General features: G+C 45.5%; 1 protein-coding gene across 1 annotated transcript in view; it reads left to right on the forward strand.

The window, feature by feature from the left end:
- The window catches only part of LOC126190738 (UDP-glycosyltransferase UGT5-like), a 193,471-nt gene extending 169,474 nt beyond the window's left edge, over positions 1 to 23,997 (forward strand). The window contains exon 7 of the mRNA XM_049931231.1: positions 23,283 to 23,997. Within this exon, the coding sequence (XP_049787188.1) occupies positions 23,283 to 23,571 (289 nt within the window). The 3' untranslated portion in view covers positions 23,572 to 23,997. The remainder of the gene's footprint in view (positions 1 to 23,282) is intronic.
- The last annotated feature ends 2,969 nt before the right edge of the window (positions 23,998 to 26,966 follow it).

Here is a 26,966-nt window from a genome sequence, read left to right on the forward strand (position 1 = left end):
AGACAACCAAGGAACTGTCAAATACTTTTACCTAACTTGGTTGACCATCGCAGAACGTTTCCATCAAAAAATGAAATGAGCGTATGGTATCGTTGGCCGGGCGGTCCCAACCGTGGAAGTTCGGCGACCAAGTGCAGCCTTATTTCAGTCGACGCCACATTGGGCGAGTTGCGCGCCGGTGATGAGGATGGAACGATGATGAGGACAACACAACGCCCAGCCCCCGAGCGGAGAAAATCTGCAACTCGGCTGGCGAGCACGTTACCACCCAGCTAAGCAGTCGGACACATTTGCAGCAGACTGGTAGAGAAAGGCAAAGCTTCAATTAGCTGTTTCAGCCTCACAATACACAACCGTTTTTGATTTCTTGATCACTGGAAATTACAAATCGGTGCTCTACGATAATCCAAAACGCAAAATGCAGTGGCTCTCTCCGAATGAATGTTGGGTGGTCTATTCGCAGGGTCGTCCATTTTGAAGTGCTGACACCTGGACAAACTCTGAATGCAGACCTTTACTGTGAAAAAGTGGATCGAGTAAATCAGTCTCTGATTGAAAAGTGCCCAGCGATTGTCATCAGAAAAGGTGTCATTATGCAGCACGATAATGCAAGATTGCAGTGCGCAAGGCGAACCCAGGAAAAAATTAATGAATTGGGGTCCAAGGTATCACCTCAGCCACAACACTTGCCAGATTTCTATTTATTCCGATCGGTACAACATTTCCCAAGCGCAAAAAATCTGAAATTGTAGATGATGGCCAAAATGCCATCTCCAGATATTTTACTCAAAAACCTGTTGAATTTTATCGATCTGGCACTAAAAATTTGCACGCTAGACGGTAAAAGGTTGTTGATATCGACAGTGATAACATCACTGATTAAAAATAAAACTTGGTAACGATATATTATTTGAATTTTATGTAAGAAGTGACAATACCTTTCAGGTCCCTAATAGATAAGAAAGGAAGAAAAAACTGGAGAAAATTTATTACCTTGAAGTGGTCATGGTTGTCATCATCTTAGGGCTCAAACGACACGCAAATATTAAAAAACTCCTTGCAAGTTGAATATACGTCGGAAAAATTATTGTAATATCTCTTTATATTCGATGAATTATTCTGATACAATTCTACCCTTGAATGACGTTTACTAATTTTCTATCTTCGTACTCGCAGAATCCATGCGAAAAGTAGTTCATACAATAGCTATGCCATGAGCGCATAAGTATTCTTTGTAGTACTCTCTCTGGTGGTTGTTAGAAAAAAAAAAAAAAGAAGAAAGGGAGCTTCCGAGATTGTCTTCGTACCGATTAGCATGAGCTTGGTTTGGAAGAACTGTAATTTGATTATTGAGATTTATCACAGAAGATAACTAATACGAACTGTACGATTAAAAAGGAAATATTATATATTGCTCCTTCAAAAAAAAAGGTGTGTATGAGACATTTGGGAATTAATGATATTTATCGATATATTGCGTAGTTGTTAATCAGAAGGGACTTCCGAAAGACTGGATACGAACCTGCATTTAATAATCCAAGAGCTCCATTACTTCTTCGGAAGGTTAAACTTCATCAAAGCCAAATATCCGCTTGATCTGAGGTTTCCCGACTGATTATACAACGCTCCCAGAATTACGAGGCATTTTATTTGTACAGATTAGCAGACTGCCGCAAAACACGAGCCTGCAAAGAAGAAGAATCATCGCCTGATTTCATTCTAACAAGTAAAATTTCAGAATCATTTTGGAGTGACTGAGCTATGACTGTGTTTCCTATCATGAATGATTGATTGCTCGAACGAATTGAGAGCTACAGAATTACGTAGATAGGAGGAAAAATTACATTATCTTGTCACATCTAGAAGCTCCATGCAATAAAAGAACTTCTATCAAAATCCATGTCCCACATTTCGAACTTCCTTGCAATGGTTAAGAAATCTTACTTGAATTAAAACTTAACGCAAATTTAAAACTGCTTTCTCTTTGATGTGTGTAATTTAGCGAAACCTGTCTCAATAGCGAAGCGCCTCCGGAACCGAACATCGGGCCGGCACGGTAGCTCAGCATGTTCGGCCAGAGGGCAGTCGGCCTCTAGCTGTGGTGAGGCGCGCACGCCTTGTTTGCGTCCCGCCTGTTGTGCTGGCTGCTAGTGAGCGCGCGTTTGTTTACTTCCGCGTAGCGCCTTGTCACAGAGTCCCACTTCATTGACCATCATGGCGTTCCATTACCGCCACGCCACAATTAAATTAACTTTTCCATTAGATCACGAACGACTGAAGGCGTATGGAGCTGAACGTTTTATACCGGATGAAACGCGTCTCCCGCCACAAGCCGCAGCCCGAATCCGTACTCCAAATCCTCAGTACTACTGTGCACATAAAGCTGGCGAATGACGAGCTGTGTGCCGAAGTTGTGCAGCGCCACGCTAACGCTCTCAAGTTTCGATACTCTGGCACATAGGGACTGTCGTGGTTGATCGCGCTGGTTTTGGCCTCCAAACGTTGCGGGTTTTCGAACTCCCGTTTGAAGCACCGTCGGACGCTGTGGCGGCTGCTTTTAAACCTTACGGCAACGTCGTCAGTCACGTAGCTGAAATGTGAAGGCGTTCGAAAGGTACTGTACCCTCAGTGGTGTCCGTCAGATTAGAAACTGAACTACGGATGTAACCTCCCCCTCACTTATCGACCTTATTGACAGTGAAAAATTAAACCGCGTGTACCTAATGGAAATTTGGGAAAAGCAATCGTCACCGAAGTTAATCTGTCGATAAAGAGGGAGGAAAGGGTTACATCTAAATGAAAGGAAAAATGCTAATGAAAAGGGGTAAAGTTAATAAAGAAAGTAAATGTGCGGCCGTTACGTTAACAATTAACTAGCGGTAAATAGATATTTGAGATTTGGGGGAAATTACGGTCGCCAGTCCTAAGGACAATTACTATAATAACTGAAAAAGAAAGGTTATTACACATATAATTAGCACTAGAAGCGTGGCAACTGAAGGTTGACACATGCAGTGTGAAAACTGAAAGTTTTTCAGAAGTAATAAATTTCGCTACACTCTGACTTAATATAGCAAAAGAATTAATAAAACAGGAAAATCGAAAGTTAATTTAGTGACTGAAGTTAATTTAGTGAGCTTTCTTTCTGAAGCACATCGAAGTTCAGTAAAATACGGTTAGTCTTGGGCTACCTCAACAATCATTTCAAAAGCTACTTGAATCTACGCAATTTAGAAATAAGAGATTTAACTTTGAACTTGAATTAAATGATTCTGAACAATTACAATAGTAAAATTTAGTACGTACCAAGCTGAGCTGCAGTCACAGGTATGCTAAAATACGGTAACAAAACTCGCACTCTTAATTCGTGCTTGTGTAATCTAAATATTGTAGCCAGCTATGAAAACTTTAACTGAACTTTGAAATTAAAGCAGTGAAATGCTATATTATTATTTTAATGCTGGCGTTTGAATTTCAACGACACTCGGGTTCATTCCGGAAAAGGAAGGGACCCTGCTTGGTAATGCAATTGGGACAATGAGTAACAAATGTTCATGCTAAGTTGCTGTAATTATAGTTACGAAAATGGTACAGTTTGAAAAGCTGAGGTCTGCCATACAGTTCTAAAACTTTACGTGCTTCCAGTCTTCCTTGTTGGTTGATTGTTGAAGCCGTCGATCGAGGAGGTGGCGACAGTCACTCATTGTCGGCCGTCGCTGTTGCAGAAGCTGGATGTTGGCGCGCCTTCTTCTCGACACGGTCACCAGACGAAACGGGCTCTTGATGTGCGCCAGCTAATGCTTCCCGTCCGCGACACAATGTCAGAAACTATCATCGCAAGTCGAGCGCAATTACATGCTGCCAAACCCCGAAAGCGCGGCAACTCGCGGGAGCTTCACACAACACACCTGCTCCACTCGCTACTCCAGCCAGACTCCCTCTGCTCTGCCCGCGCTCCACGCGGCAGAGTTAACACTACCAAAGATCCTACGCACTTTGATTCTTCACACGACCTATCGATGTAATCGTTCGATAGCAGTTTTCCCTAGGCAAGACCCAGCGTAAAAATACAAATAATATTTACGAAACAAACCAATTATACATCGACATAAATGCATAAATATATATATATACAAATAGTAAAACAATTACAATATGTAAAGACACAGAAACGTCATATATTCAGGTAACAAAAATAAGGAAAAAAATTATAGTACAATAGATGGAAATAGGAGGATATGCATTTCCTGCGTTACACGGAGACACATTTCTTCTTACTTGGTTATTGCAGGCTGCAGGGCTGTCGTCACGTGCGATGGACAGCTGCGCACCTGTTCAGATTGAGGCCAGAAAGGCCTTGTCCGTTCTGAATGTTTCCGACGTAGACTGGTTCGGACGACGATTGGATACCTCGCTCCTCCTGCGGCGCCCACTATGTTACCTCTGTCTTATGCGTCTGCGTCGGTGCTGCCAGCTACGCCCCCTCCGAATCAGTCGGTACCCGTGTCGGCTCCTCTCGACAACGCGATGCGCGTTTCGCCTGTCTCTCCTACACCCCTGCCGGAGGCAGTGCAAATGAGCGACGGCCGTCAGCAGGAACAAGCTGTCAGTCCCAACCCCGTGGTTGTTGATCATGGAGCTGTAGATTTTCCGCCTTTCTGCCATCTGGCCACATGTCGGACGATAGCCGCCCGCCATCCGACACGGAACAGCAATTTAGGTAGCAACGGTCGCCAAGGAAACGGAAGAGACAACGTCATACCCCTTCTGATGACTGGGTCCATCGGAAGTCTCTACTGATGTTGCGCTGACGCGCTGACACCTGACGATGCGACTTCCTTCCCTGTCTCCACCTCCAATCACGTCCAGCTCTGGACACCGACCTTCCCCCACCTGCGTCTGATGCGATTGCCTCCCTTTCTGTGCCTGACGCTACCTGTGGGCGCACCTCTGAAAATGTTTCACTGAACCGGCTCAGTGACACTTCTGGCTCCTGGGCGGACGACGTCGAACCAATTTCAGATGGTTACTCGATGGTTTCCTCGTTCCCATCCACAAGCCTCGGGGTACCTCACAGATATGTGATTACCGCCCCTTGACATTACTCAACAGGGAGACAAAGACCTTTAATTGACTGTTATTTGCCCAGCTTAAACGGACAGCTCAGTACGTGGTTTCCCCCGATCAAATTTCTTTGGGAGGTACCAATAACATCTGGACTGCCCTCTGCCACTATCAGGACATAATCGCTGTTGCTCGCGATCGTCGTATGCCCTGAGTTTTGGCAGGCCTTGACTTCAGCCATTCGTTCGATCGAGTCGATCACGACTTCCTGGAAGGGGTGTTCCACAATATGGGCTACACTGCTACTACCGTCGACGTCGTAATGCGTCTCCTACGTAGATCCATCTAACTCCTCCCATCTCGATCCATCGATCAGTGTGTCAAGGCTGTCCGCTCTCTGCACTGTTCTATGCATTCGCCATGGAACCGATGCTATGTGGCCTCTCTGGGATGTTTCTTGGTGACCATGTATTCAACTGCACTGTTTATGCAGACGATATCGTCATCGTTCTTCATAGCGGTGCTGATGTCAGGGAGTCACTGGCATCGGTAACCACCTACGGCGAAGCTTCTGGTAGCTGCCTTAACATCCGCAAATCGAGCGCCATGGCCTTAGCCAGGGGCGGTTTAGGTCTGTATCATGTGCCTGACAGAGCGGCAGCCCTGTTCATTGGCTCTCACGTGACGTGGCGCCGTAGTCCTACATGCCTTACCAGCCTATTTCTGGAGGCCCTTTCACCACGCTCTCTCTGTGCACCTGTCCAACTTTCGGCAGTCCCGTCGCCCTTCTTTTACTTCCGCCACTTTTTCCTTGAACTGAGCTACGTCCGTACTGTGATATTGCCGGCGCGACTGACATCCAAGAAGGCAATCTGTGCTTTCCTTCAGCAGCACAGGTCACTAAATGTTGTTGAGGGGAAACTTCCCCACGTCGACTGGATGTCATTTGGCTATGTGTGTGCGCTCATTATCTTGACACTGACGTCCAGTCTGCATGGTACCTTACTGTCAATGGTAAGCAAGTGCACCGGTCACGTCTTAACAGGATTCACCTTTCAGACGCCCCTTTGTGTGTCGACTGTGATGTTATGGACACAGACGAGCACCGCGTGGTGTGCAGATAGGCGAGATGTGTCTGGTTCTTGGTGCCACAGGTGTTGTCGACTGTTGGTCTTTGCAGATACGGAATACTTACTACAAGCGAAGACGAAATCTGTGAGGTGGATTCGTGGACACGCAGCACAATTTTTCTCCAATTTCCTCTGCAGTGTCTTCCTTGACCCACCCCAAAGCTGGGACGTTCCTGTCATGAAGAGTTCAGCCCCGCCTCTTCCACACTTAGAACCAATATATTCACTGGTCAACGGAATGTTCTTCTCGGAAAAACTATAAGCTGGTAGTCTCAATTGGTTTGACGACTTACTGCGCCCTCCTCTTCGCGTGACGCCGGTTTCCTGATATTCTCAGTGGTATTAATGACAAAAATAAATAAATAAAAATATAAAAGAACAAACAGAAAAATAAATAACGATATTCATTGTACCACTACTGCATAATCCCTAAGCTTCCCTTGGTTCCTGGAGGGTGGGAACGGGACGTGGTTGCCAGGCTTCGGGTTGTAACCCCTGCCCAATTTGTCCCCACCTTTCTCTTTGGGCGCCAGGAAGATTCCCTTGAAGAAAGAAAAAAAAAGCTGCTTGCCTTGCCCTCTTGTAATAAAGAAACTGAGTGAAGTATTCAACAGTGAGCTTGAAGGGCTGTCATCTGACATCTGTCCAGAGCAAATGATTACAACAATTACAAAGAACAAGAGAGGAAGAAAAGGGTTGCTATCACATGCTGCGCGGTTGTGCACAACTCGGAGGTAAGCTTTCTCGAACCCTGATGGGGGGTGACATATTGACTGCAAGTATATGGCCGGTAAGGTGAGGAAAGGTGGTGGTGTGAAGTTTCCGTTGGTGGTCTTCGAGAGCAGTTGGCTGTGTGCCCCCTGTGGGTCGAGTAGTTAGAATAGGTTTGAGGTATCCCTGCTTGTCGTAAGAGGCGACTAAAAGGAGTCTCACACTTTTCGGCCCTATAACTTCAAGTCCCATTTTATGGTTTGACCTGCCTGTTTCCAAATTCTACTAAAGTGCTGGCCATATGGGGAAGGAAGCCTTACGTGGTGCGTGAGTTATCTATAGTGCCTCTAAATTCGATCACCTGAACTTCTTGTTATGGCTTTGCATCTCCGCCTGCAATTCAACTACACTCCTGGAAATCGAAAAAAGAACACATTGACACCGGTGTGTCAGACCCACCATACTTGCTCCGGACACTGCGAGAGGGCTGTACAAGCAATGATCACACGCACGGCACAGCGGACACACCAGGAACCGCGGTGTTGGCCGTCGAATGGCGTTAGCTGCGCAGTATTTGTGCACCGCCGCCGTCAGTGTCAGCCAGTTTGCCGTGGCATACGGAGCTCCATCGCAGTCTTTAACACTGGTAGCATGCCGCGACAGCGTGGACGTGAACCGTATGTGCAGTTGACGGACTTTGAGCGAGGGCGTATAGTGGGCATGCGGGAGGCCGGGTGGACGTACCGCCGAATTGCTCAACACGTGGGGCGTGAGGTCTCCACAGTACATCGATGTTGTCGCCAGTGGTCGGCGGAAGGTGCACGTGCCCGTCGACCTGGGACCGGACCGCAGCGACGCACGGATGCACGCCAAGACCGTAGGATCCTACGCAGTGCCGTAGGGGACCGCACCGCCACTTCCCAGCAAATTAGGGACACTGTTGCTCCTGGGGTATCGGCGAGGACCATTCGCAACCGTCTCCATGAAGCTGGGCTACGGTCCCGCACACCGTTAGCCCGTCTTCCGCTCACGCCCCAACATCGTGCAGCCCGCCTCCAGTGGTGTCGCGACAGGCGTGAATGGAGGGACGAATGGAGACGTGTCGTCTTCAGCGATGAGAGTCGCTTCTGCCTTGGTGCCAATGATGGTCGTATGCGTGTTTGGCGCCGTGCAGGTGAGCGCCACAATCAGGACTGCATACGACCGAGGCACACAGGGCCAACACCCGGCATCATGGTGTGGGGAGCGATCTCCTACACTGGCCGTACACCACTGGTGATCGTCGAGGGGACACTGCATAGTGCACGGTACATCCAAACCGTCATCGAACCCATCGTTCTACCATTCCTAGACCGGAAAGGGAACTTGCTGTTCCAACAGGACAATGCACTTCCGCATGTATCCCGTGCCACCCAACGTGCTCTAGGAGGTGTAAGTCAACTACCCTGGCCAGCAAGATCTCCGGATCTGTCCCCCATTGAGCATGTTTGGGACTGGATGAAGCGTCGTCTCACGCGGTCTGCACGTCCAGCACGAACGCTGGTCCAACTGAGGCGCCAGGTGGAAATGGCATGGCAAGCCGTTCCACAGGACTACATCCAGCATCTCTACGATCGTCTCCATGGGAGAATAGCAGCCTGCATTGCTGCGAAAGGTGGATATACACTGTACTAGTGCCGACATTGTGCATGCTCTGTTGCCTGTGTCTATGTGCCTGTGGTTCTGTCAGTGTGATCATGTGATGTATCTGACCCCAGGAATGTGTCAATAAAGTTTCCCCTTCCTGGGACAATGAATTCACGGTGTTCTTATTTCAATTTCCAGGAGTGTATTTGGGCGAGGACACTCTCAGCAATATGTCATCTTCTTCCATTGTCTCCTGTCCTCTTTCGCCCCCATGACTGTTGGATTTCTCTGCGCCCAATATCCAGCACGGTAGCCAGTCCATTGTGGTGCGGCTGTCACCATTTGGTGCCCATGGGGAGAGCCCCTGATTGGAGTGGGTGGCATCAGGGCAGATGACCCACAATGAAGCAGACTAAGTCATCTCTTGCTGATGACCATACGGCGCCAGCAGTCTCTAAGAAAGGCAAGATCGAGTACAATGCTGACAGATATGACCCTAAATCGCTTCCCTCCCTCGCTACACCTTGGGAGGAACATAGTGCGACAGAAAGAAGAGAGCCATATTCACCTCGATATTTAGTCTGTAGCAGAATGGACGGGGACTCCTTTTTATCTATGAAGCCTCAGTCTTTTGTTGAACATCTTGAGGATAAGTTTGGGGATGTGACAGCACTGTCCAAGATGAGAAGCAGTGCAGTCTCGATTCAGACAGCATCCCCAGCCCAATACCAGGCGTTACTCGCTTGTGACTGGCTGACTGAATTTACTGTTTGTCACTCCCCATAAAAGCCTCAGCATGGTACAGGGGATTATTTTCCATTGTGACCTCCTCTAGCAGTCTGACGACGAACTCCGCGCCATTCTAGAACGGCAGGGTGTTCATTTCATCAGGCGCATGTACAGGGGACTCAAAGACAACAGGGTTGCTACCGGTGCTTTCATCTTGGCCTTTGAGTTTGATTAATTGCCTGAAAAGGTCAAGGTGATGGTTTACCGCTGTGACGTTAAACCATACGTTCCTCCCTCTATGCGGTGCGTTAAGTGCTGGAAATTAGGGCACATGTCTTCCCACTGCACTTCCAAGGCCATATGTCGAGACTGCAGACGTCCACTGCATCCAGATACTCCCTGTGCGCCTCCTCACACTTACATCAGCTGTGGAGAGCAGCACTCCCCCTGCTCGCCAGACTGCACAGTACTCCAAAAGGAGCAGAAAATCATGCAGTACAAGACCCTGGACCAATTGACTTACCAAGAGGCTAAACGTAAATTTGAACAATTACACTCCATTCGGTTGATGTCCACATACGTTGCAGCTACATTACCATCGCCATTCTGTGCCACAAACAGTGGGCCCTCCCTGCCTCCAGAATACATCCGCCCCTTTGGTGGTAGGGGGAAAATCTCCTTCCATTGCTCCCAAAGTACCTTCTTTGGGAGCAAGGCCGCCCTAAATGCAGGGGACATTGGTCCTCTCCCCCCAGCCAGGGAAGCAACAGCCTCCTCTAGCTCCTCTCATGTGGAAGGGGTCATTTGGGACCCTCTCTCCCAAAATCTACACTAATGCCACAGCAGAACTCGCTAGTGGCTAAAGGAGCCAAAAGTTGCTGGACAAAGAACTTCACAGTATTTCTCTGTGCCAGAAGCCCTCCCAGCAAGCCCCTAAAGAATGGCGAGAGTGCAAGCAAACAAGGAAGTCTGCTAAGAAAAAGGACTCTCTGGTGCCCCAACACCACTATTCCCTACTAATTCTGCATGTGTGGATGAGGTGGAGATCTCAGCATCCCCTGAGGACCTGGATCTCACTGATATCTCATCCACAATAGGAATGGATACAAGTACTCAATCGGTGACAGCAGGTGACCCTGAGGCGTAACCTGCCTCCATGCATGCTTCATGCCTTCCCAGCCTCATGATAATGTCATCCACCAGTGGAACTGCTGCGGTTTTCTCCACCATCTGGCTGAGCTATGGCAACTGTTAAGCTTTACACCTGCTTTATGCACTGCCTTCCAGGAAACCTGGTTCCCAGCAATGCGGACCCCTGTCCTTCGTGACTATAGGGGATATTACAAGAACTTTAGCGACTATAATAGAGTGTTAGGTGGAGTTTGTGTCTATGTCCTGAACTCGGTATGCAGTGAAAATGTGTCCCTTGAAACCCCTCTTAGAGCTGTGACTGTCAGGATTAGAACGACTCAGGAAATAACTGTCTGCAATATATATCTTCCTCCAGATGGTACAGTATCCCTGAATGTATTGGCTGCACTGGTTCATCAATTCCCTAAACCTTTCCTATTTTTGGTAGATTTTAACGCCCATAACACCTTGTGGGGTAGCACTGTGCTTACTGGCCAAGGTAGAGATGTCGAAACTTTCCTGTCTCAACTCGACCTCTGCCTATTAATTACTGTGGCCCCCACACTTTTCAGTGTGGCTCATGGCACTTACTCAGCCATTGATTTATCCCTCTGCAGGCAAGGACTTCTCCCATGTCAACTGAAAAGCCCATGGTGACTTGTTTGGTAGTGACCACTTTCCCATCTTTCTGTCACTCCCCCAGTGCTGGACATCTACCAAGATAGGCTTTAAACAAAGCAGACTGGGACGCTTTCACCTCTGTTGTCACCGTTGAATCTCCCCCACATGGTACCATCGATGTGGTAGTTGAGCAGGTCACTAGAACGATCGTTTCTGCGGCGGAAAACGGGATCCCTTGTTCTTTATGGTGCCCCTGGTGGAAATCAGTACCTTGGTGGTCGCCGGAAATATCTTGAGTCCATTAAAGAGCGTCGGCGAGCTCTACAGTGACATAAGCGGCGCCCTTCCTTAGATCACCCAATTGATTTTAAACGGTTACGTGCCACATTCGCCAGCTTATAAAAAGACGGAAACACGAGTGTTGGGAGAGGTACGTCTCGACCATTCGGTGCTATACATCACCTTCCCAAGTCTGCACGAAGAGCGGACGTGTTTGTGGGTACCAGACCCCGCCAGGTGTTACTGGCATTAACATCAATTGCGTGCTATCTAGCGACGCAAACGCAATTTCCAAGCACTTTGCTGAGCACTATGCTCGAGCCTCCGCATCAGGGAATTACCCCCCAACATTTCTCACTCCCAAACAGCGGATCGAAATGAAAGCCCTCTCGTTCACTGAACGTCACAGTGAACCCTATAATGTTCCATTTACAGAGTGGGAGCTTCTCAGCATCCTTACACGCTGTCCCGACACAGCTCCTGGGCCAGATCAGATCCACAGTCAGATGATCAAACATCCCTCGTGCGACTGCAAACGACACCTCCTCGTCATCTTCACCCGGATCTGATGCAATGGCGTTTTTCCATCGCAATGGCGGGAGAGAACCATAATTCCAGAGCTCAAACCGGTAAAAACCCGCTTGATGTGGATAGCTATCGGCCCGTCAGCCTCACCAACGTTCTTTGTAAGCTCTTAGGACGCATAGTAAGTCGGTGGTTGTGTTGGGTCCTGGAGTCACGTGGTCTACTGACTCCATGCCAGGGCGGTTTCCGCCAGGGTCGCTCTGCCATTGATAACTTAGTTTCCCTCAAATCTGCCATCCGAACAGCCTTTTCCAGACGCCAGCACCTGCATGCCATCTTTTTTGATTTACGAAAAGCTTACGACACGAGCTGGCGGCATCATATCCTTGCCACATTATACGAGTGGGGTCTCTGGGGCCCGCTCCCGATTTTTATCCAAAATTTCCTGTCACTCCATACTTTCTGTGTCCAAGTTGGTGCCCCCACCCCCTCCATAGATCCCCCCATATCTAGGAGAATGGAGTCCCGCAGGGTTCTGTATTAAGGGTATCTCTATTTTTAGTGGCCATTAATGGTCTAGCAGCAGCTGTTGGGCTGTCGGTCTCACACGACTTCTAAATTTCGCACTGCTCCTCCAGTACTGGTGTTGCCAAGCGGCGCCTACAGAGCGCCATCCACAAGGCGCAGTCATGGGCTCTAGCCCGCGGCTTCCAGTTTTCAGCCGCGAAGCCGTGTGTCATGCACTTCTGTCGGCATCATAACTTTCATCCGGAACCAGAACTTTGCCTTAATGACGATCCACTCACGGCAGTGGAGACATACCGATTCTTAGAACTCGTTTTCCATGCCCGATGGACTTGGCTTCCTCACCTTCGTCAGCTGAAGTGGAAGTGCTGGCAGCACCTCAATGCCCTCCGCTGCCTGAGCAACACCAACTGGCGTGCAGATCGCTCTACGCTGCTGCAGCTCTACAGAGCCCTTGTTCAATCCCGCCTTGACTATGGGGCCTGGTTTATGGTTCGGCGGCGCCCTCCGCGTTGCGTTTACTCGACCCAGTGCACCACTGTGGCGTTCGACTGGCAACAGGAGCTTTAAGGACGAGTCCGGTATCCAGCGTCCTGGTGGAGGTCGGAGTCCCTCCATTGATGGTTAGGTGTGCACAACTGCTCGTCAATTACGCTGCTCACATTCGTAGTTCTCCTGAGCATCCGAATTACCGACTCCTTTTCCCATCCACAGCGTTTCATCTCCAGTATCAGAGGCCCAGGTCAGGGCGTACGATTGCATTTCGTGTCCAATCTCTTCTGTATCTGATCTGTATCCTGAGCTGTTCCCCATTATGGATTAAAATGGTCCACCCTCTATATTAGGGCAGAAGGGCCAATGACTTATTTGAAAAATTTACTCATTTTTTTTTACGTTTGAAATTTCTTAGCTGACAGTTCCATTGGAAAAAAATAGTAATTTTTCTTAATTTTTAACATTTTTATGCACCGACAGCAACTGATATTGTTTAAATAAGAATATACAGCTTACAGTTGCAGGTTAACTTTATCGTCTACCTAGGTTTAAACGTTAGTAATAACGTCTTCTTCAGAACATATAATATTATTTAAATGTTTGCCTAAAACAAGCCATGTCCTAAGTCAACTTTATAATTTTTCTATCTTTTTCAAGAACAAAGAACATGAAACCGACCCATCGTCTGTGGATCTTGGAACCTGCAAGGTTGCTAAAATCGGCTTTGATTGTGGTAGAAAGCGTGTGTTTATTGTTGTTGTCTTCCTCCGAACACTGGATTACTGCAGCTCTCTACGTTACTCTCCTCTATGCATGTCTCTTCATCTCTAGATAAACACATCCATTTGAAGCTGTCTTTTGCGAGTGGCCTCCATCTAGAATTTTTACCCCTACTCTCCTCTCCATCATGAATTAACTACCACGTGATGCTTCTGGGTTATGCGCTATCAACCTATTTTTAGCCACATTTCGCTCCAAATTGATTCAGTATCTCCTCATCAGAGATCCAATCTACCAATCCAATATTCAGCATTCTTCATAAATACAACATTCCAAAACCTATTATCTTCTTGCTTGTACAGTATACCGTCTACGTTTTTTTTTCACGTAAGGCAGCATTCGAATCAAATACACAGCTGAAAAGAATTAGGGGAACATGAGTTTTGGCGTCTGCCATGCTTTGCTGAACAGTGACTGAGGACTGGCTATGTTACCAAATTATACCTTTATCAAGTACACAAAGAAACATCATTCTGTCATCGATCGTTTACATAAAAAGAAATGAAATGTCCGACAGGTGTTGAGAACAAAGTGGAAACAATCATTCATTCCTTCAGCCTGGGTACTTTTCATTGGACTTTGAGAGCTTCAATAACGCGTATGCCCTCCGCAAGCGTTTATCACTGCCGGAAACCTACGTGGCGTGCTGCGTATAATTCTACAGAAGTCACCCTATGGTATCGGTTCCCATTCTTCAATGAGAGCCCGTGAGAGTTCTTGCAGAACCGGTGATGGAACAGTACGACCGCGAACACGTCTGTCAAGCATGTCCTACATATGCGCAACGGTATTTAGGTCGGAACTTACTGCCACCCACTCCATTATTCCAATGTCCAGGCTTCGCAAGACATCTCACCTGACCGTATGCAGCATCCACCACATAGCTCAACACCATCGGTTCGGTGTACTGCCTGGAGGTGAGGCGACCATGGGCAATGACAACGACATGTGGCTGTCAACACTGAAGCCTCCCCACAACATCACAGAACCTGGTACCGCTCATCACGGGTCTCCGCACACAATCACGGGCAGCACCTTACGTCGGAGAATATTTGGACTCGTTTGTGAACAGCACGTTTCGCCAGTGACGAAGCTGCCAGTTGACGTGGGAACGGCAGAACTGAAGGCGAGCTGCAAGATGTCGTGTCAAGTGGGCTACTCGAACAGGACGCCTGGGCTGGGTCGTATGGCCCTTTCTGGTAATCTGATCCTCACAGTGTGATCGGACACGGCAGCTGTAGTGGCCCTTCTGAGATCGTCTTGCAGTGCTCTGGCGGTATCCCTGCGATCCTGCAAGGCTTAGATGTCCGAATATCGGTCTTCACGAGTGGTCATAATGCGTCGTCGACCTTGTCCAACACCCGTTCTGTACTGGCCTGTCTCCCTGTAGCGTGACGACAACCTATGGATGACAGGTGAAGAGGCACTGACATTTGCAGGAACGCAACGGAATGTCTATCCTTTCTGGATCAAACAGACTGTTCTTGCAACTTGCATTGGATTAAGTTTACATTGCATGCGATTGGTTGTGTACAACGTCCACGAATGACAACTGTCATCTGCGTACCTCACTAGTGAACACTGGGACATCGGTACTCACTTCCTTCTGACAGGTCGCCTGTCTCAGGTAGTGCATGACACAGCCAATAAATGGCTATTGGCAAATGACATTAATTGTTTCATACATTGAAAGCGAAGGTCTCAAGACATGCAAGAAGACCACAGGTACCGCCTGTGTCAAAATAAATTTAACGTACAGGACGTTGGTTCATGTGTTAATTCTTTTGAACAGTGTACTTCCAGAAAACACTTCCCAGCAATTTGATTTATATTACATGTGAATATATTTCCTTTCAGCAGGAAAGATTTTGTTGCTCATGCCAGTCTACATTTTATATCCTCCTGCCACTGTCAGATATTTTTCTGCCCAAATAGTAAAACTGTCTACTACTTAAGCTTTTCACTACCTAATCTAATTATTTATACATCACCTGGTTTAATTCAACTGCATTCTTGTTTTACGTTTTATGAAATTTTACGTTCTGACCTCTTTGCGGGAGAATGTATTCCATTCAACATAGCTTCCACATCATTAGATATCTCTAACGGGATTACGATGTCACTGGCAAATCGTAAAGTTTTCATTTCTTCTCATGGCGAGTTAATTCACTTCAATTGTTTTAATCCATGCCAACTAACATTCGTTAAAGACAGTTCTCTGCAGAGTAGGGGATTCCAGGTCTTTCGTCAGGGGAAGAAGAGCAGATGGTGCATACAAAGAGCCCCTTCCCTCAAGGCAAAGTGCTCGCTCCTGTACTTCTAAATATTTACATGAGTGATCAGCCCATCACAGGACACACCAGATATTTGATCTATGCTGATGATACAGAAGTGGCTGCTCAAGGGAAGACATTCGAAGAGGTGGAAGAAAAATTGCCTTCATCGTTGGATGCTCTTGGCCTTTACTGTGAGGGAAATCATCGAAGATATTTTGTGCTTTTCACTTACGGAATAGAGAAGATCGGTACGAATTGGACGTCATATGGCCTGGCAAACGACTTCAATATCTGTGTGTCTGGATGTTACTCTTGAACGCATAGTGTCTTTCAAAAACATTGCCCCAACACCAGGATGAAGATCAGTGCAAGGAAAAATATTTTGAGAAAGCTTGCAAGCAAGGTCCTGTGAAGCTAGCCGTGACGTCCTGAGAACTTCTGCTCTTGCTTTGTGTGACAACTGCAAAATACGTCTAACCTGGGTCGAGTGCACCTGCTCACTCCAAGCAGCTTGACACCACGGATAGTAACGAGACTGTCCGAATCCTGTCAGACTGTGCGAGGGACATTTCATAAACAACGAACACAATTTTTTCTTACATGTTTATTTGTTTCTATGTCTCTTTACAGTCCTTCAGTATAGTCTCCCTGCTTCTCTGACTGAATCTCAATGTCTCGGAAGCTCTATTATTCCATCCAGGACACCACTTCCGCTCATCGGTCGAATGGTTCGGGTAACGGTGGTTGAACGCTCTTGCAGAGAAAGATAACGATGTCCTCACGTGGGTTTATTCAACTTCGGCAACAAGTCGAAGTCTGACTGACTTACGTCTGGGATTTAGGGAGGATGCGGCAACACTTCCCATCCGCATTCGCGCGGTTTTGGGGCTACAACTTTGCCGCTATGCGGGCAAGCATTGTGATGGGGAATGAGTGGCCCAGCCTCGGCCAAATGAGGCTGGGTTTTGTGCATTTTTCTGCACAGGTTTTGCATGAAGTTACTACGATGATACACTGCTGTGACACATGGGACTCGATCTCTCGTGGTGATTCCTTGGTGATCATAAGCAAAGAGCTTTGCTAGAGCTTTGATTAAGCGCGTCAGAATGTTTTTGGGCGTGGAGAATCTGAAGCTCTCCACTCATTGGACTGTGATTTCAACTCCGGTTTAAAGTCTCCAATCCACGTTTCATCGATAGCGGCAATTCGACCCCAGAATCCTTGACCTTCACTATCAAATCGTTGCTAAACAACGTTGCGATGTCCAGGCGTTTCTGCTTCTCTTCAGCAGTCAAACAGTGTAGGACCCATCTCGCAGAAATTTTTCTCTTCTTCAAATCATTTGTCAGAATAAGGAACACTTATGTTGGGAGATTCCCTGTTTCTTCAGAGAGTTCATCACAAGTCATACTGCGTTCTTCTTCAAGAGCACCTGCCACAAGTTTCACACTTCGTTCATCTATTGACGTCTTTGACCTTCCGAGTCTAGGATTATCTTCTATGCTCACACGACTACCACGAAAACGATTAACCCAGCGTGAAACTGTACTACTGTCCCATGTGGAACTTCACTTAACGCACTGTGGATTTCTATCGGGGTTTTGCCGCGTAAAGTTACGATCTTGATGTACAACATCTGGTCTGCAACAGTAACAGTATCCGAGTCCACTGCAGCGTTCATTTCCACCTCTCGCCAGTTTTATGTTGGAGTACACAGCGGAAAAACGAAACCACATGCCTCTTCTTCAAGCTCTCAAATACATCTGAAGTAATTTTCATTGTTGTTGCAACAAACAATCCACAGTAATATCAACATGTGCATAATTTATAAAATGTCGCTCGTATGAAGCCAATTTCGGTCCACAAACGTTTCCTGATTGTTGGAATAGTTCTCCCCGCTAACGAAAAGCGTTGCTGCTGATGCAGAGAGAGTGACGGAAATCAAAGACCCCGTCCTGTACTGCATGATCATCAATCTGCAGTCTGTCAGCTCAAAATCTAGAGAGCTTCATCGCTAGGACCCAATGGCTGGAGGGAACACTAAAGTCCAACGACGTCACGGGATGGAAGAGTAACTTGCCACCGGATATCCCTGCAAAGGAAGAGCTAACTGCAGGGCGCGATCACCCTACTCCGTTTGAAGATCACTCAGTCATCTTCTTGTGGCCGTCTTCCGCTGCAAAATCAGCAGCCTTCCAACTGATGGAGACGTGCCCGATGAGCGTGGAACTACACAAGATTCGGGCCACTTGCTCATATGACTCTAATGGAACAACCTTGCAGAAGGTAGGACTTGGCCGAAGCAAATAACAAGTCCGTCACAGTTATAGCATTGTGGAAATGCTGAGTGAACACAGTAATGTATGAATGAATTCCTTTTCCAAATTTATCATTAGTTTCCTTCACTGCTAGATCGATGTGGAGAGTGAATAACTCTGGAGGGAGTAGATCGGCTAGTAAGTTAGTTAATGTTTCTAGATGATATGAACGTTTTTTTTTTAATAGAATTGCTGTTGACAAGAGTACTTTCAGTGGATGGCTACATGCTGGCCATTTACAAATTCCTAAATTACACCCTGACCTGAATTTAACATTGATGAACAGATTATTTTCATGGACCTTGCCGTTGGTGGGGAGGCTTGCGTGCCTCAGCGATACAGATGGCCGTACCGTAGGTACAACCACAACGGAGGGGTATCTGTTGAGAGGCCAGACAAACGTGTGGTTCCTGAAGAGGGGCAGCAGCCTTTTCAGTAGTTGCAAGGGCAACAGTCTGGATGATTGACTGATCTGGCCTTGTAACAATAACCAAAACGGCCTTGCTGTGCTGGTACTGCGAACGGCTGAAAGCAAGGGGAAACTACGGCCGTAATCTTTCCCGAGGGCATGCAGCTTTACTGTATGATTAAATGATGATGGCGTCCTCTTGGGTAAAATATTCCGGAGGTAAAATAGTCCCCCATTCGGATCTCCGGGCGGGGACTACTCAAGAGGATGTCGTTATCAGGAGAAAGAAAACTGGCGTCCTACGGATCGGAGCGTGGAATGTCAGATCCCTTAATCGGGCAGGTAGGTTAGAAAATTTAAAAAGGGAAATGGATAGGTTAAAGTTAGATATAGTGGGAATTAGTGCAGTTCGGTGGCAGGAGGAACAAGACTTCTGGTCAGGTGATCACAGGGTTATAAATACAAAATCAAATAGGGGTAATGCAGGAGTAGGTTTAATAATGAATAGGAAAATAGGAAAGCGGATAAGCTACTACAAACAGCATAGTGAACGCATTATTGTGGCCAAGATAGACACGAAGCCCACGCCTACTACAGTAGTACAAGTTTATATGCCAACTAGCTCTGCAGATGACGAAGAAATTGAAGAAATGTATGATGATATAAAAGAAATTATTCAGATAGTGAAGGGAGACGAAAATTTAATAGTCATGGGTGACTGGAATTCGAGTGTAGGAAAAGGGAGAGAAGGAAACGTAGTAGGTGAATATGGATTGGGGCTAAGAAATGAAAGAGGAAGCCGCCTGGTAGAATTTTGCACAGAGCACAACTTAATTATAGCTAACACTTGGTTTAAGAATCATGATAGAAGGTTGTATACATGGAAGACCCCTGGAGATACTAAAAGGTATCAGATAGATTATATAATGGTAAGACAGAGATTTAGGAACCAGGTTTTAAATTGTAAGACATTTCCAGGGGCAGATGTGGACTCTGACCACAATCTATTTGTTATGACCTGTAGATTAAAACTGAAGAAACTGCAAAAAGGTGGGAATTTAAGGAGATGGGACCTGGATAAACTGAAAGAACCACAGGTTGTACAGAGTTTTAGGGAGAGCATAAGGGAACAATTGACAGGAATGGGGGAAAGAAACACAGTAGAAGAAGAATGGGTAGCTTTGAGGGATGAAGTAGTGAAAGCAGCAGAGGATCAAGTAGGTAAAAAGATCAGGGCTCTTAGAAATCCTTGGGTAACAGAAGAAATATTGAATTTAATTGATGAAAGGAGAAAATATAAAAATGCAGTTAATGAAGCAGGCAAAAAGGAATACAAACGTCTCAAAAATGAGATCGACAGGAAGTGCAAAATGGCTAAGCAGGGATGGCTAGAGGACAAATGTAAGGATGTAGAGGCTTATCTCACTAGGGGTAAGATAGATACTGCCTACAGGAAAATTAAAGAGACCTTTGGAGATAAGAGAACCACTCGTATGAACATCAAGAGCTCAGATGGAAACCCAGTTCTAAGCAAAGAAGGGAAAACAGAAAGGTGGAAGGAGTATATAGAGGGTCTATACAAGGGCGATGTACTTGAGGACAATATTATGGAAATGGAAGAGGATGTAGATGAAGATGAAATGGGAGATACGATACTGCGTGAAGAGTTTGACAGAGCACTGAAAGACCTGAGTCGAAACAAGGCCCCCGGAGTAGACAACATTCCATTGGAATTACTGACGGCCTTGGGAGAGCCAGTCCTGACAAAACTCTACCATCTGGTGAGCAAGATGTATGAAACAGGCGAAATACCCTCAGACTTCAAGAAGAATATAATAATTCCAATCCCAAAGAAAGCAGGTGTTGACAGATGTGAAAATTACCGAACAATCAGTTTAATAAGCCACAGCTGCAAAATACTAACACGAATTCTTTACAGACGAATGGAAAAACTAGTAGAAGCCGACCTCGGGGAAGACCAGTTTGGATTCCGTAGAAATACTGGAACACGTGAGGCAATACTGACCTTACGACTTATCTTAGAAGAAAGATTAAGGAAAGGCAAACCTACATTTCTAGCATTTGTAGACTTAGAGAAAGCTTTTGACAATGTTGACTGGAATACTCTCTTTCAAATTCTAAAGGTGGCAGGGGTAAAATACAGGGAGCGAAAGGCTATTTACAATTTGTACAGAAACCAGATGGCAGTTATAAGAGTCGAGGGACATGAAAGGGAAGCAGTGGTTGGGAAGGGAGTAAGACAGGGTTGTAGCCTCTCCCCGATGTTATTCAATCTGTATATCGAGCAAGCAGTAAAGGAAACAAAAGAGAAATTCGGAGTAGGTATTAAAATCCATGGAGAAGAAATAAAAACCTTGAGGTTTGCCGATGACATTGCAATTCTGTCAGAGACAGCAAAGGACCTGGAAGTGCAGTTGAACGGAATGGACAGTGTCTTGAAAGGAGGATATAAGATGAACATCAACAAAAGCAAAACGAGGATAATGGAATGTAGTCGAATTAAGTCGGGTGATGCTGAGGGAATTAGATTAGGAAATGAGACACTTAAAGTAGTAAAGGAGTTTTGCTATTTGGGGAGCAAAATAACTGATGATGGTCGAAGTAGAGAGGATATAAAATGTAGACTGGCAATGGCAAGGAAAGCGTTTCTGAAGAAGAGAAATTTGTTAACATCGAGTATAGATTTAAGTGTCAGGAAGTCATTTCTGAAAGTATTTGTATGGAGTGTAGCCATGTATGGAAGTGAAACATGGACGGTAAATAGTTTGGACAAGAAGAGAATAGAAGCTTTCGAAATGTGGTGCTACAGAAGAATGCTGAAGATTAGATGGGTAGATCACATAACTAATGAGGAAGTATTGAATAGGATTGGAGAGAAGAGAAGTTTGTGGCACAACTTGACCAGAAGAAGGGATCGGTTAGTAGGACATGTTCTGAGGCATCAAGGGATCACCAATTTAGTATTGGAGGGCAGCGTGGAGGGTAAAAATCGTAGGGGGAGACCAAGAGATGAATACATTAAGCAGATTCAGAAGGATGTAGGTTGCAGTAGGTACTGGGAGATGAAGAAGCTTGCACAGGATAGAGTAGCATGGAGAGCTGCATCAAACCAGTCTCAGGACTGAAGACCACAACAACAACAACACTTAAAACTAATTTTTCTTCATTTAATAGTCTCCCAGTTATTTTTAATAAAAAATCGTCTATGGAGAAGGAGGAGTTGTCAAGCAGAAATTATTTTAGATTATATTTAAAACTTGCATTTCTATCTGTTAGATATTTTATGTAATGGGAAAATGATCAAAACATTTTTGATGCACATTGAACTCCTTTCTGAGACACGGACAGCTTTAGTAATGGGTAATAACGGTTATTTTTTATTCTATCATTGTAGATGAGGATATTTTTGATATTATTGTGATAGATTATTTCTGACGAAGTTCATAAGTGAATGTACCTATTGTGAAGGAGCTATTAAAATTTCGAACTCCTTCAAGAGATACCTGAAAGATAGCTGTGGCAAACAGCACTTATTATTCTTACTGCTAGCTTCTCTGCAATCAGTACTTCCTTTCTAAAGTATAAGTTTCACCAAAAAATTATCCCACTGATTAGAAATATATAAGATATTTTAGGCGGCTGACACGTTTGTTTCTAAGATGAGGGATTATGTGAGGAGTAGAAGTAGCAGAACTGAATTGTTTAAGCAGATCAGTAATATGTTTCTTGCACTTCAAGTTTTCATCAGTATAAACATACAAGAATTTGGTACATTCTGTCCTGTTTACTTTCTTCTGTTTATGTGCTACGTTTGTTGGTATGGTTTGTACAGAACTGTCTATAGCATGTTTTCTCAAAATTAAGTGAGAGTCCTTTTTCAAGGGATCTCTCAATACACCATTAGCAATCTCTTCTGTTTTTTTTCATTCTGAGCGGTTTTTTGCGACACTAGTATTGTCTGTAAAAAGACCAGTTGTGCTTCATGAGCATTAAGAGGAAGGTTATTCACATAGGAGTGGACCCAAAAGTGAACCCTGTGGGACTTACTTCATGATTTCTCCCCAGTCACTAAAATTTTCTTTGTTTCCAACAGTGTTTGAATTATTCAGGACAAAGTTTTGCTTTCTTTTCGTTGAGTATTAATCGAAACAGATGTTTGTAAAGCCAACAGTTGCACAGGACATTAGATTTTTTTAATAGTATAACATTATTTATACAGTCAGTCGCCTTGGACAGATCAAAAAAAATTGCACTAGGCATGTTTTGTTGTTTAAGGATTCTAATATTTGATGAGTAAATGTATAAATAACGTTTTCAGCCGACCAGCCCTTCTGAGATCAAAATGTCATGTACTAACTGAATAGTTTGTACTTAACTGTTTCTCTCGAGTGTGTTACTTTTGGTACTATTTTGGAAAAAGGTCAGAGACATTGTCTCATTCCTTTTCTTATTATTGCATCCCCTTTATTCCTGTCGACTCATAGTTGTTAGAGAGGAAGTGATCAAATATTACCGAAGTACTGGCAAGAATGCGGTAGGTGGTTGACGAAAGATGGTATTGGCACTGTTTTCTGAAGTGATGGTAATATATGACGTACGATGTCGATGGATACCGCACACTGTATGGGTGTTTTCTTCTTAGGTATCGTGAGCGCGCCAAACAAGTGTCCCAGCTGTTCCGGGACCGACCACGACCTCCGATGGAAGAGGCGATCTACTGGGTGGAGTACGTCATCAGGCACCGAGGGGCGCCGCACCTGAGGTCTGCGGCGCTGGACCTGGCCTGGTACCAGTACCTGCTGCTAGACGTCGCTGCCTTCGTAGTGGCGGCGGTCGTCTTCTCTGTGGCGCTGCTCTTCTTTGGTGCACGGGCGCTGCTGAGGTGCTGCTCGCCGAGAAGGGTCCCAGCTAACAAAAAGAAGACCAAATGACTTTGCGAACAGCTGCGCAAGTTGTAACAAATGTGTGAAGCCAAGGTGGTCTACTCTGCAAGTCACATCTGATAAAGGGACATAATTAAGGGGAACATGACTACTGTACACTGAAAAACAAGCATCTTTGGATGGCGTCTTTGTACATTCTGGCAGCCTCAAATAACGTAATTCTATTTTGACCAATTGTTGCACTCATTATCAGTGGAATGTTTGGCGCTTCATACATATGCGACTATCAAACCACAGCATCGACATTAGCTAGGAGACTGAATTGTGAATTTACCTTCAAAACCTTTTCTTAAGAATTTAATTTATTTACTAGCGATTCATCAAGAAGATTAACACATTTAATCACACTATGTGAGCGTTTAAGTAGTTGCCGGTGGGTAACTGATGAAAACAAATTAGATTTCTTTCAACAAATGGAACATTTTATTCCTAAAAGCCTTTTTAAAAAAAAAAACAGATTTAAAATTATAATCAGAAAGCACCCTCTAAATATCGAGTTACAATTTATTCAGAGGCAGAAAGAACAAATTTTTGACAGTATGAGCTTTCGGGGTGAGATCCTTGCCGCACCCTTTTGACACGGCCGTAGTCACGACCGCTCACAACAACCTCTAAAAAACTACACTGGTGCAAATCTGCAACACACTAGATCACTTTAAACTAAAAATTTTAACAACTCACACAAGCACATAAACTATACACCCTGTAGGAGGGATGGAAATGGTACAAAACACTAAAATTAAAAGATTAACTTGCCACCGAAGGTGCAACTTTATTATTTTTTTTTAAAAAGGTCTTACAGTGGAAGGGTGGCAACTTTATATACTAAAATGATTATTTAAAAGCCCATGAAATGCAGTCTTACATAAAATATACAAGGTTTGCCAAACATGCTCTACATTACACATATACTGCCTCTCAAGATGATAGGCAAGATAAACACATATTTCAGGAATTCGGCCGTGGCCGTTACGCTTCAAGCAATAAATTTGTTAACATTGAATCCGACAAACATGACAGAGGCAGCTATTAACGTACAGCAGATCGACAGACAGACAGACAGACAGACACTAACTTCCTAACAAATGCGGACGGCAGACAGACGAGCTAGCTGGGGACGAGAGACTGACCAAGAAAACAAGTAGAATTTAACAAGTAAATGAAACAACATATCACGAATCACTTAACTTCTAATAAACTGCGATGTCTGGCGAAGACCTGGCGCAGCATCACCAAAACGTTCTCCCGAACCGTCCGCTTCCAGCCGCGCCGATCTCCCGTCTCACGGCGTCGCAGCTCGTGCCGGCCAGACCGATGTCGTGGGTTGACTCCTGTTGCTCTCCTGTCGGCTGCGAAGGCACTACCCCTCGCTATAAGGCGCGGCCCACTGGACAGACGTGGCGACCTCACATGCGCCGACGCTCAAGACAGACAAGTCATCTTGTGTCTCAGTGCGCGACCGACCAACCGATCGATCCAACCGCCAACGACCATTGCCTGAACAAACTCGAGCAGACTGGCGGCCTAACACATACTAGCACTCCGGACGACAGACAGACACTGACTGCCCCACACTAACCCGGCTGACCAACTGACCCAGACTCCCCTTATAGCGCCCCTTAAATGCACGTGAACGGGCAACCTTTCTCCTTTTCCACCAGAGGGAGACACCAAAGCTGCGATTGCCACAGAGGCGCCACCGCCATAAACGGAGGGCGACTGCTTTACACAACGCACTGCGGCGCGCTCTTCAAAAAAGCAATTTTTACCACGGCTCACGTAAGTTTCTTCGTTTTGCTGTCCTTATCCCGTATCATAACGGATCGGAATATTAATCTAGGCTGGGCAGTGATTGTGGTAGAGGCGGGCCACGTGTCCTTTGTGCCACCACCCTTCCCTTCCCTCTACCACCGCCGTCCCCTCCTCGGCCGCCCACTCTCACCTCTCCCCGTCTCCACCCATCCCGCGACGGAATCTGGGTACTCCACCTATTTGCGCCGCGCGGAGTGGCCGAGCGGTTTGAGGCGCCATGTCACTGATTGCGCGGCCCCCCCGCCGAAGGTTCAAGTCTTCCCTCGGGCACGGATGTGTGTGTTATTATTAGCATAAGTTAGTTTAAGTAGTGGTACGTCTAGGGACCGATGACCTCAGCAGTTTGGTCCCTTAGAAATTCATACGCATTTTTCCATCTATCTGAGTCTAGTGTTATTCTGTGTGAAAGTGTGAACGTTTTAGAAATGCTTGCGAATCGTGTAATGGTGGTGGGACTTGCGTACCATACTGGTATTCGCCTACTCGAATGTGGGAAACCAATCATGTGGACAGAATAATCTACTTCATCTTTTTCTGTAACCTTGAATACTTAAATAACAAAACAAACTTTAAAAATAAACTGGTTTTATGCACTTTAGCACCGTCAGTGATGAGTAAAATTACAGGCTATAGTAATCCACCAATATTAGGAAGTATTGTTTCCATCATACACATTCTTTTGAATATAAGGTGCTTTTTAAGTTATTTCTTTGAAATGAAAATTCGAAACAAATAAATGTGCTAACAGAAATAATGCCACTTTGCTATGCCAGAATATATTCAATATAATTACCAGAAGATGTGGTCCATTGGGCAAGTCATTGAGCACATTTTTGCGATGAGCGCCATTCAGATCTCCATAGGGTATTCTAATTTACGAGTAGGTTTTCTGTACGTCTCCTACACTATCCTGATATTGTTTCTAGAACCAGAGCTCGCCACATTTCTTTTCTTTTCCCCTTCTATAGACCAGTGGGTCCCAACAGGTGGTCCGCGGACCCCTAGAGTTCCGCGAGCTATGCCAGAGGGGTCCGCAAGATGCTATAAATATATTAAATATATTTCGTATGATAACAGATTTTTTGTTTTGGCCGCTTCCTACATAAGCAGAGCTTTAGCGAACGCTATCTTCTGCGTCTAGCGTCTTCCTAGAGCCAACTGACACTAGCACACTCTAGCGCAAAACTAGAATTAGATCGAGGCAAGTAGTTCTGCTGTATGCCTTAGACTGCGCGCGCTGCTTCTTTGCAGCTGACAACTGACAGTCACTTTACACAGAAACTCCCATTTCAGACGACAATCGGCCATTACTTTTTTAAGGAGTTTGTTATACTAAACACCCAGATTTGAAGACAAAGATTTTGAGGAATAATCGAAAATTTAACAATAACAATGATGGCTACATTGAAAAAGTTTTAAGCTCAATATTTTTTCAGTAATGAATGTCAATGTTTTTTCTAAGTACCAAAAATAGAAAACGTATAAAAAGACTAGTAATTTGGCTTTTTTAGGTACTTGATACTGTGATATGACACGGTACCAATCATGCTCGATGAGGGGGTCCTCGAGAA

The sequence above is a fragment of the Schistocerca cancellata genome, chromosome 6, assembly GCF_023864275.1.
Source record: "Schistocerca cancellata isolate TAMUIC-IGC-003103 chromosome 6, iqSchCanc2.1, whole genome shotgun sequence".
NCBI classification, from domain to species: domain Eukaryota; kingdom Metazoa; phylum Arthropoda; class Insecta; order Orthoptera; family Acrididae; genus Schistocerca; species Schistocerca cancellata.